This window comes from Ictalurus punctatus, chromosome 23, assembly GCF_001660625.3.
Source record: "Ictalurus punctatus breed USDA103 chromosome 23, Coco_2.0, whole genome shotgun sequence".
In the NCBI taxonomy this organism is placed as follows: Eukaryota; Metazoa; Chordata; class Actinopteri; order Siluriformes; family Ictaluridae; genus Ictalurus; species Ictalurus punctatus.
Window position 1 is genome coordinate 2624019 of NC_030438.2, and position 12587 is coordinate 2636605.

At 38.9% G+C, this 12587-nt stretch overlaps 1 protein-coding gene across 1 annotated transcript in view; it reads right to left on the reverse strand.

Moving 5' to 3' along the window:
* Positions 1–12587, reverse strand: part of sema5a (sema domain, seven thrombospondin repeats (type 1 and type 1-like), transmembrane domain (TM) and short cytoplasmic domain, (semaphorin) 5A) — a 231168-nt gene that overhangs the window by 41742 nt on the left and 176839 nt on the right. Inside the window, exon 17 of the mRNA XM_053674919.1 lies at positions 9097–9322. Within this exon, the coding sequence (XP_053530894.1) occupies positions 9097–9322 (226 nt within the window). The remainder of the gene's footprint in view (positions 1–9096; positions 9323–12587) is intronic.

The following is a 12587-nucleotide window of genomic DNA, read 5'->3' on the forward strand; positions in this document are numbered from 1 at the left end:
ACTCAATTTCTGGCGACATGACTACATAATCGCGTTGTAAAACATCACCAAGAAGTAAAAACCTAAAAAATAGCTTAATCACACACACATGTTCGTCATGGTACTTCAAGCAGGATCGTAGGCTACCTAGTGGATTAAAAAAACACTATTAAACACTTACAACTCGTTAGGCTCAAACAAACCATATATAGAACGTTAAATAAAGTTAAAGGTCAAATATAGTGAGCGTAGATGCTCCCTGGTTTTTGCGGTGCACTGCGGTATTTTTTAAGGGGACTGAACGTTCTGGTGCATTGGAAGGATTTTACGACTGAGACGGCCCTTAAAATGGCCGACTCCCTGATCAGTGACTCGATTACTGAACTAGGGAGTTGATTGAGACATACCCAATATCTTGTTTCATACTCCCACAACGTCCTGGTTCCACAATCCTCACCTGTTTCCCTGATTAATGAATATGGAGCATTCGTTTTTGATGGTGCTCCGACTCCAGCTACAAACGTTTACAGAGATGCTTGGATTACGTTAATCAAACACACGCTGAGTTTTCACACGTGTCCTGGCTTAATGAACCCCATGCTACATGTGCATCCCATGACAGAAGAAATAGTAACGCTAACTGTTATTCTTTATCACCAGACCGGCCACAGACGTAACACAACCAGTATGAAGTACATCTACAGGCCATGTTGATCTATTTCAGTGAGAATGACTTCTCTTTTTAACGTCATCTTAAAAACAATACTGTTACCGCTTCAAAGTCGATGAATTACAGTTCATCTCTTCATTAATTAATGATATATGGTATACTTTAACCATTATGTAGTAAAATTTGATAGTTATATTCATTGTAACATCTGCAACACGGCCTCTAATTTCTCTCTCTTGAAGTTAATAATACAAAAAAAATGCAGATAGTCCCTGTTATCGAGGAAGTGAAAAACACAACGTCTCCCAACTTGAAGACTTTACAGTGGCGGACAACTTGAAGGAACAGTTACAAAGGGCTGACACTGGAGACTCCTTCTAAAAATACATCTCTTTAGATGTAACCTTCCAACATCTCAACAGCTGTATGGTTTTATTTGTTAAGTAAAACCAATTTTTTTTTTTTCACTCCATTTATCATTAGGCTTAGGTTATGTGAGGACTCCGAGCCATGCCATGCACATCCCCAATTGACGGGACTGAATTGCTACTGTACAAATTCTAACATCTTAGAATGACTGCATTACTATAAACCTGTGATTGTCCGAGCTGCTGCTATAGAAAATTAAACAAAACCTTCAGACCAGATTAGGAAACTGAACAGTGCTATGGTATAGTGTAACAGTAGTTAACTACTTCAGATTCACAAGGATTTATGTTTCTATTTAAGAAAAGAAAAAAAAAAACCCTAATCAAAACAGCAAGATGTTTTTATATAAATGTGAGATAAACTCTCTATATGAAATTGTGATAAAAAAAAAAAGTAAAAGACGACAAAAGAAACCCCGACTATACCTCTACATTTAAATCTCTCCACAGTGAGGGGATTGGTGATGTTCTGTATCTCTCAATCCTCATTTTGGAGATCTGTAATTGGTTACACTTCCTGGTTAGCCAGAATGACACCTGAGCCTTAAAAAGATGCAGCCCAGTCTCTAGAAGGAGAATTGAGTAGGCTATAGTCCCTTATAATTTGTTAATTCCCTCTTGGAGGGTGGTCAATGAAAGAGTTTTCAGTGCATTTGATAAGTATAGTATGCCCTGCCAAGATTTCATTGCCAGGCTGGGCAGCCATACTGTAGTGTGTGATGGATATTTCTAGTATATATTGCTGTAGGGTTTGAAGTAGTCACTCTTTCACTTGTCAGATGTCTCAATAAATGTAGTTTGATGTTTGCTTTTATGACAATCTCACTGTGGGTCATATTGTATCCTAGCTCCTTGACAGTATCATAATATGTTCTCTGTTATCCAGACAAGTGAAGTGGCATAGGAGGAGGTCTTCTCATAAATGTCACTATCGTCGTATTGCATGTAACTAGATTTAGTGCCGTTTTACTACTAAGGACTGAGATAGTACAATTTTCACCATTGATCAGAACCCCCAGGTAAATTGGGAAACAATCCCTGTTAGCTTTCCCCAATCCAAATAGCAGTCATGATAACCTACATTTGTTCATTCATTCATTTTCATTAAGATATCTATCCCTGTCAAAGTCAGTTGTGGCTTCTCTATAGGGGCAAGTTGAGTAAGAACCCCACCATAGACTATAGAACCCATAGAAAACCCAATCAGACATGGGGGAGCTCAGGATAGAACTGGAGACCTTGGAGCTGTGAGGAGGCAATGCTACTCGCTTTGCCACAATGATAGAAAACCCAATTCCTCATGCAACGAGGCACTTCCTGGCTACGGTCAGGTCAAGTTTGTGAACGGCTTTTGAGAAATGAACGGTGCTGTGTGTATTAATAGTGGTCAGAACCTCAGAGGATTTGTACTCACTAGTGCATAAAGAAATCTTCCAGGCCTGCAAGCAGTGTCAAGATTGGGAGATTTATCCTCTTTCCCGTAGTTCACTGATAACTCCTCTGCTATTTTAGTAAGCTGGTGGAGGGGTGGGGTGGGGTGGGGGGGGGGGGTAGTGAAATTGATCACTATTGATCAACTATCAAGTGATGTGGGTTGACATTTGGATATAGGGCTGACATTTGCCTTTTCCTACCGTGGAGGATTAATCCCTTCTTGGAAAGATGTATTTAAGATGTCACAAAGAGTTTCACTCCGTTCTCAGTCCTTTAAAATTCTCTGAGGTATCCTATCGGGGCCAGAGGCTTGTTTTTGGTTGGAATCCTCCTCAGTTTGAAAGATATTTCCCATGGTTGGACCACAGAGAGGGCGTTTAGAGCAGGGGAAAAGGCAGACACGGCTAACATATTAAGATCTTGTAAAGACTGACGTTATTTTGGATTTTGTTCTTTGATTAATTAGGTCAGCCACTGTTTTTTTTATTGTCTAAGGTACAAACCTTACGTCTTTCATCAAAAATGACTGCAAGATCGATTGTTTATTAGCAAGCTAAAATAAGCTAATTATTTCTAGCATATGTTTTGTAATCATTGTAATCATCAAAAAGGGTATTCATATAATGAACAAAAAAGAGCTGCCAAAGCAGGCTTCGTATGATAATAATATAATAAACATCAATTTAAGTACTGAGTACATTAATACTACTACTACTACTACTACTACTACTACTACTACTACTAATAATAATAATGAATTATGTTATGATGGATTGGTCTATATTGCATCTTGAAAACTGGTAGATGGTGTAGTATTTCTACACAGAACTGTAAGCCTTTTGTCAAATTAATCAAAGCAGGAATGTTTAGTAATTAATTTCGCCCTTCCCTAGATGTCACCTTGTCATTTTTTACACATCACAAATGTGGTGCTGTTTCTATCAGACCTTTGAAGCTTTGATGCCCTTTTCTTTGACATTTCGCCTTCTGTGCTAATTTGTCCAGCCTTTTATTTATTGCAGGTGAGTTTTTGCAGATAAGCGTCGGTAGATTGTCACTGCAGAAGAAATCGAAGGAAAAAAAAAAAAAAAAGCTCATTGATACAGAAATCCAGACAGATTCCTCTTATTTTTTTCTGTCCCGTTACTATGGGGATAGAAAACCGTGAGGCTATGACTCCTCCTTGGGGACTGAGAAGCACAGAGCCTTTCTGGTTCAGACTTGCAGGCATAGAGACCATGCTGTCTTCTTCAGAACTGACAGGTGCTGAAACCAAACCTCCTTTATTTGAACTCTTTATAGTGTGGCCACTGCTCTTTCATGGAAACTGATAGGCACAGAGGCCAAGCTTACTTCAAAGTGACTTAGAGGCACAAAGGCCATGCCTTTTCTACTGGGACTGACGTGTAAAGTGGCCACACTTCTTTTACTGGGACTGATAGGCAAAGTGGTCATGCCTCCTTCACAGGAAGTAAAAGCACAGAGCCCATGCCTCTTCTACTGGGACCGACAGGCACAGTGGCCATGCCTCCTTTACTTAAACTCTCAAATACATAGGCACAGAAGCCATGCACAATTCACTGGGATAATTAAGCACAGATGCGCCTCCTTTTCACTGGGACAGACATGGATCCATCACTTGAATTCCCAGATGCAGAATCCATGATAGTATTTTTAAATGATTAATTCCATTAACAAAAGAAATTTTGAAAGTGGCATTGTACTGTATGATAATACACGCTTTGCTATCTTATTATAGCATCTGTATTCCAGTTTGCAGTCTTTGTTTACTTATGTATTCAGACTGATACAGAAGTCATGAGAAGCAGCTCAGGTGTTCCCAAGTTCATTGTCCTTCACAGACCGGCTGATGGCTGCCATACACACCTTTCTCGCTGAACTGATTGCAAGATGACGCACAGTATAAGTTAATTACTTGCCATGAGAGCTCACAGATCTATCATGCCCGGGCGAATGAGTGTAAAAAGGCTTCATCAGACACAGCTGGATGGTTAACAATGGATATGAGGAGAGATAATTGCTCAGATAAAGGAATGATCCGTGTGTTCAACATGTAGAACGGTATTCAGAAAGATTAGCTCTCCACATGAAACTGCGGTAACCGTATTCTTTCCTGGTGACACCACTGATTTTATTTCTATCAGCACAGCAGTGTTGATGTTTTTCTATCTCCCTTCACGCAGTGAATATATGCTTTAAATTGCATGTAGTTCTTCAGTAATTGCAATCATGCAGACATGGGTTAGAGAATTATTTTGCACCCAGGGACCCCTTTATCACTAAAAAGTACATATATAGTAGAGATTTATTGTATATTATCAACATAATTGAACTATTCAAATATTAGGCTCATTATTTAAAAGTTTGCAACAATAATTTATACCTGTTGAATTAGCAAATCTGATTGGTCAGAAGGTGTTGATTAACTTTCTATAATAGCAGCTCTGACTGTAGTGCTGGCTGAATTTCAAATCAGTTTTATATTAATGCGCATGTTCTAATACGGTTGTGTTTTTATAGTAACAACTCATTCACAGGGACTTATATGTTGAATAATCTAAGTGTAATAATAAACAGATCTAATAATGTGCTGCTAGTTAACAAATTAAAACACCTGATCATTGATATGATGACGGTTTCTGATTGGAGACTAATGGAATGATTCGCCAGTGTCAGGGATTTGTGACAGTGAGTTTTGTGCCAAGGGAAAGCGCCAAGTTTCCTCTTTGTGGTTTCTCTGTAAAATGACATGCTGATTTTGTAGTCTGAAGACAGAGAAAAAGGATAGGGAGGTAAAGGTGTGATTATAGTATGTTTAGAGCTGCCATCATGTCTTATGCATGTTCCACAACATTAAGAATATAAATGGTTAAAAGTGTGACATCATGTTCATTAATAAATTAAAATTTTTTAATTTTTGTAGCAAATTGCCGTGATGTAAGAGGAATAAAATATTTCAGAACACCCAGTCCTTTTTTATTCCTTACATGACTATTTACTGGAGCCATATACGGTATGTTTATTTTTTTTTACCGTTCCACTACCAGAACACATTTTTATTAAAACGGTTATTAGATTCATGTTGACGTTTCTATATTCATGTTGACATTATGTTTATGGGCCTGCTTGTTTATAACTTTGATTACATTCTCATGTTAATGATGTTGTACTAATTATTAACAGCTTGCCCAAATCACAAGTCTGCTATTACTTATTGATTATGTAAACAATCTTAAGTATTCGTTAACAGCAGCGGTTAAAATGTTAATGTAGTGCTAGTCAATTGTCCTGCATTAGTTATTAATTAGTTTCACATTAATTATGAAACTGTATATTATTTCTTAGTAGTTCTCCGGGAGGCATGACAGAAGTAATAGATATTGATTAGCTAATAGTGAACTACCACATTCCTATGTGTGCTCAGTAACTTGAGTTTCTTGTTAGTTAATAGTAGTTACGAGAATGATAATATTGCGATACTCATTTCTTCCTGTGTAGTTATTCGTTAATGACAGTGCAGTATTCTAAATCGTTACCCCTAACAAAACCCCTGTAACAAAATGAAACACTTACGGAAGACCTGACTATACTTTACGAACCCTTAAGCGTCCCCGGACCCCACTATGAGAACCATGGATTTAAGGCACAGTGTGACTTGCTGCAATCTATAATGTATCTGTACTGTAATATATACACGAACAAAACTTAATCGACGCTGAAATCTGTGATGCGTGACTACCAGAACTGCATCAGAAATTTGACAGTGATGCATATGAAAATGTAGTTCCACCTTAAATACATACTACAGCTGCTATTTTACATTTTTAACAATGCTGTGTGAAGTGAATCCGGTATATGACAATTTGGGCGTGTGTTTTCAGAAAAGAAAAGCTTCAGCACTGAATGGAGGAAGAAAAAGTGAGACACGAAACATGCGCTAGATGATCGACTCTGGTCTACGTTTGATCTTTTACTGAACTGTTCCTTTAATTCATTGCCGTCTGGATGCAAGGGTTTAATCACAGAGGAGACGTTCGGAAATTTTATTACAGACGTCGTGCTGTCCCAGTAGGGCTTATGATACTAGAGGCTTTACTCTTTGGCCTATAAAACTTCTGAAAATGGACAAGAGGGAGGAACAAAGGAATAGCTAAATGTGTGTGTGTGTGTGCGCGTGTGTGTGTGTGTGTGTATGCGCGCACTCCACTGCTGTAATTGTGCTCATGGTGGGTGGTTGATGAAAATTAGCTGCTGTAGTACGGCACTAACAATCCCAACAATACCATTTGACGCCAACCATGTTTTTCTGAAGGCAGACTGCCTTTAACTGGCTCGTGATACATTCAACAACACATTAATTGACATCTAGTTTATGACGTGTTAATAAGAGCTTGTTTACAGATGTTGAGGGTAAAGGCCCACTGTATGTGATGTGCGCTGTGTGGGTGGTGTATGTGTGAGAGAGAGAGAGAACAGTGGTTCTATTACAAAAAAACCTCTATATATTTGCCATATTTGTCTGAGCAGTAAAGAAACACTCCGTTCATTTATATCATAGATCAGTATGTAGGGAAGACAGTGAGAGAAAATATAACATAATGGATAGAGAGATAGAAAGAGTGAGAAAAAGAAAATGAGAGCAAGAGAGAGAGAGAGAGAGAGAGAGAAACTGAATGATATTGGAGATATATAGTGAAGCAGATGGGGAAAAAGAGACAGCAAGATAGAGATTTAAGAGAGATAACTAGATTGAATTGAAGAAGTGAGAAAGACAAAGGGAGTAACAGAGAAAGAGTAGATGACCAAAAGAAAGAGAGAATAATTTCTAAGCATTTCTAAGCTGTTCAACAACAACAACAACAACAACAATAATGATAATAATAATAATGAAAAAGCATTTAAAACATAGGCTGTTATTTTATTTGATTTTATACCACATCACTGTTGAATTCTCGATTCCGTTCGGTTGGTTAAATGGTTGGTGACTAATTTTCTATAACAGCAGCACCCTGAGAGTAGTTCAGGCTCCAAGGCACATCACAGGTACACGGTAATGCAAAGGATGTTCCGATCAAGTTTTTTCCCCCGATCCAGATCCGAGTCATTTAATATTGAGTATCTGCTGATATAGAGTCCCGATCTGATACTCTGATACGTACTAGTACACTTCAAGCACACTTCAAGTATATTCAGATCAATCCAATATACTGTATATACTTGACAAGTGAATCGGTCTGCAATGCGTTAAGACTCACTGTATTCCACTGAGTATTTAGTTCTTAGTTGCCGTATGAAATTGGTAGTATTGAACGCAGTTTGCAAAATACTCGCATAACCCTGCCACAAATTGTGCTCTCTGTGACAGCTGATCAACGATCTAACAAACGATCAGGCTTAGGTTAGTGCTCAATAAAGCCGATACCCATCCATCCATCCATCCATCCATCCATCCATCCATCTTCTATAGCGCTTATCCTACCTTCAGGGTCACGGGGAAACCTGGAGCCTATCCCAGGGAGCATTGGGCACAAGGCGGGGTACACCCTGGGCAGGGTGCCAATTAAAGCCGATACCGATCAGTTAAAAATAAAGTTCTAACTTCATGCTTTCTCACATGGACGAGTCTTCAGGATGGAATGCTTTTTGCAATTTATGTCACGTTACCAAGAAATAGTAACATAATAGTCTTATTATGTTTATAGCTGCTATAATATATGGTATGTTACATGTTTTCTGGACATTCTACAAGATTGAATATAACTTTAAATGGATAAAAATTACAACTACTGTGTAGGTCAAGGGGAATCTATAGTCATGAAAAGTGTAGCAATTGGGCTTAATCTACTGCTTTTATGAAAGTTTGATGCCGATCGGGGTTTCCTCCGGGTACTCTGGTTTCCTTCCCCAGTCCAAAGACATGCATTGTAGGCTGATGGGCATGTCCAGATGGTCCGTAGTGTGTGAATGGGTGTGTAAGTATGTGTGCCCTGTGATGGGCTGGCCCCCCATCCAAGGTGTCCCCCGCCTTGTGCCTCGAGTCTCTTGGGATAACCTCCAGGCTCCCCTGTTTAGGATAAGTGGTACAGATTGATGGATGGTGCCAATTCTAGATGGTGCTTAAAGGCAGATGCCTGTGTCATCTGACAAGGACTGGTTCTGTACCATAACTTCAACTCAAATTCTCCTTGGTTGTTATTATTTTTATCTGTGCATTAGAAAACCAACACGTTACATAGTGGTAGAAACATGGGTAATTTCTTATAGAGGTTTACTGGTTCCCTGAAAGGGGTAATGGAATGGTACCAGCTGTGGTACTATAAATCAATGGAAAATCAATAGCAGTGGAGAGCGAGCGAGAGAGTGAAAGAGAATGACATTATTCACTTCAACACATCATGCTGCCTTCACAATAGCAGACAAAAACGATGAAGCATCTCGCACTACAGCCACCACACACACACACTCCATCACAGAGAGAGAGGCAGACAGCCGGGAGATAAGATCACTATAACAGAGGAGAATATATATAATGGTCCTATAACAGAAGGATGGATGAAAGCTTACCATCGGTGGAGCAGCCAGTGGAGCCATCACTGGAGCAATAGCGCATCTCAATCCTCTGCCTCCCAACCTCAAGCATGTTCGGTTCGGCCACTCGCGCCCTACATGTGTAGCGAAATCGCTGCTCATAATGGCCTCCATTATCCGAGATGTTCACAGGGGTCCAAGGTGTCCATGGAGTTGTTTTCTTCAAATCAGGACAGGGAAGAGTATTACACGACTGGTATTCCTGTAAAAGAAAAAGAAAAAATCCGTGTGATAACTGCAGTGAAATGCAATATCATGGTTTTGAATGGCCTATAATAACAGTTCATTTTGATTTGTAATATTTGCAACAAAAACAATATCCACCCTGAATAACCTGAATATTAATCTTTATAATCAGTGTCTGATCCTTACTGGTGCCCAAGATTTATTATGTAATAAATACTCGGTTGATTAAAAAAAAAAAAAAAAAGGTTTTGTCATTACCATGCTGGCCTACATTACCCACAATGCCACTTGACTACCTGCTGATACTGGTGCAAGTGGAATTTATCTCTCACGTCATCTCTACCTAAAAAGAGCAATATAGCTCCACTTTAGTCTGTTTAGCTCTATCATCTTCCCATCTGTATGCTGCTTAAACATACCAGCTTCCAAAGCTTCAACTTTCACGGTAATACTGCCCCCAATGCCACTGTCCCTGCCGTCTCATAAACCGCTAACTGGCTGATTCAAGTCTCTGCTGTAACTAGTGATGTATTACTACACTGCATTCTGGAACTTTGGGTCCAATGTTTTCTGTTTCCATTAGCACTGTTTTGGATTTTTCCTTCATCTGAAATGTTTAATAGGAAAATAAGCACTCGCTCTTTTATTTTAGGAGCCAACAGTGAAATTTCACAAAATTGTTCCTGTTTTCATATTAAATGCCACTGTATGTGTGCTAAAAAGGTCTCCCTGTGACATCAGACTTTTCCTTTAATACAACAATATTATGCTAGCAATATGAAACCAAAGCTTAGCCAGCAATAAGCATCACCACTCTGTGACATTAGCAAGAAAGAGAAAACTACATACAGCTTTAAACAAGACTCGAAGCAAATTCTGTGAAAACATTGCGATTTACAGATGACTGTGTCGTCAGTTTTCCATATATTTGATTTGGCTTATGAGACTCTGGTTGATTGCAGTGTGACGGATGCACTGATGTATGGTTGCTAGCAACACTAGCAAATGTAGCATCTGTTGTGGTTTTATCTATCTTGCCATGGATAGACAGTGCTGCCAGCTAGCTTTTTGCTAGTAATCATTGATTTTACAGTTGCTAATGCAATATTTATGCTAAATGTAGCATTACCTGTGAACTGAATTATAATAATAATAATAATAATAATAATAATAATAATAATAATAATAATAAAAGACTTCTCATGTATTACTGTTACTATAACACTGTTACTGTCTGGGTTTTTGTGTCTGGTCTGGAGATATTGCCCCACAGAGCAGCCCTGAATTTTATTTGCCGTCTTATTTTCAACTATCAGGGGGGAAAAAAAGGTTCCATAAATAAAATGTGTGGCCAAACATGTGATGCCACAGTAAAGTTAAAGTACAAAGTAGCTCAAAGGGGAAGCACACCTCAACCTGTGTTATTTTCTAGAAATGTACAAATCCATTATCTATAAAGATTTGCTGACTACAATGCGTTTTGTGTCATCTTCTAATAAAATGCTTTCAAAAAGTGGAGTGGTGAGCTGCGGTCATTTTCCATCCATTTATTTATTTCTGCTGCGTAGGCCCTGAGTGGCTGCCAGACCTTGCCCCCAAAAAAAGATAAAAAATCATCTGTGTTCATCCATCAACCTGTCAAAAGGAGTATGTTGTCCTCTCCTCAAAAATTAAGAGGAAGAGAAACTCAAGGTTAAAGGCCTTGCACAAATTTATGTTGAATTACAGCTGAGCTGTAAATTAAGTTTATTTTTTCTGCACTTTTTTTTCAAGCCTTCTATCTCTGTAATCACCACTGCTCTTAAAAAAATACCCAAACCAAATTTACCCAAATACGCCCCCTCACCATTTTAGTGTGATTTGGTGAAACGTATGACACTCAAGTAAGTTGTGGTGTAAAAATGGACCCCATACATCACAGAGCATCAGCAATAACATTACAACCACCTGGCTAATATTGTGTAGGTCCTTCTTGTGCTGCCAAAATAGCTCTGACCCATCGAGGCATGGACTGTGAGGTGTGCTGTGATATCTGGCACCAAGACGTTAGCAGCAGGCCATTTAAGTCCTGTAAGTTGTAAAGTGGAGCCCACATGGATCTGACTTTTTTGTCCAGCGCATCCCACAGATGCTCGATCAGATTGAGATCTAGGGAATTTAGAGGCTGAATCATCACCTTTGTCATGTTCCTACATGTCATGTGCTACAGTAGATCTTCTGTGGGATTGGACCAGACAGGCTAGCCTTTACTACCCACATGCATCACTGAGCCTTGGGCACTCATGACCCTGTTGCCGGTTCACTGGTTGTCCTTCCTTGGAACACTTTTGGTAGGTACTAACCACTGCATACCGGAAACACCCGACAAGACCGCTGTTTTGGAGATGCTCTGACCCATTCGTCTAGCCATCACAATTTCAAACTCAGATCCTTGCCCACGTTTGCCCATTTCTCCTGCTTCCAACACGAGAAGTGACTGTTTACCTGCTGCCTAATATATCCCGCCCTTTCACAGGTGCCACTGTAAGAGATAATCAATGTTATTCACGTCACCTGTCAGTGGTTTTAATGTTATGGCTGATCGATAGAACTACATGTAGCTAAAAAAAAAAAAAAGATGTGAGGAAACCTGAGTACCCAGGAAATAACCCAAATGAAAACGGGATCAGCATGCAAAATTGCAAACCCTGGATCAACTCCTGCTATGCTACAGACTGGATTAACAATCATCCTGCTAATGACATAATGATGATTGAATGTTTAGTACATTCATAATTTTCACATTCGGATAACAATAATACGAATCTGTTGTTGTTAGACATGAAACTGGTGCAACTGGAGGCAATTCTGTACTCCATAAAGCCTTCAGATGTGAACTTTTGCATTATGTTTTACATTTATATGCATGCATTTCATGAACAAAAAAAAAAAACTTGCTAAAATTTTCCTTTAATGAATATGAAATATTTAACATCAGCCAATACCAGAACACTAATGAGCTAAATTAGCTTCTCTGGCAAATTTCACTGTATCATTTAAAATCCAAATCTAAAAACAAAAAAGTGCAATGAAGAAGACCAAAGAAACAGATACACACGTTTGTTGCAAACACTTAAGAAGACAGATAGGTATTACTGAATGAAAGTGTTATTGTGCTTGTGAAGATGTTGGGTAATGGGTAGTGTCGATTCACAGCATGAATGCCAAACGTGTTTACACATGGACTTGGCCAATAATTAGAGCCTTTTAATCAAAACCACATGGTGTGTCTGTAATATGTA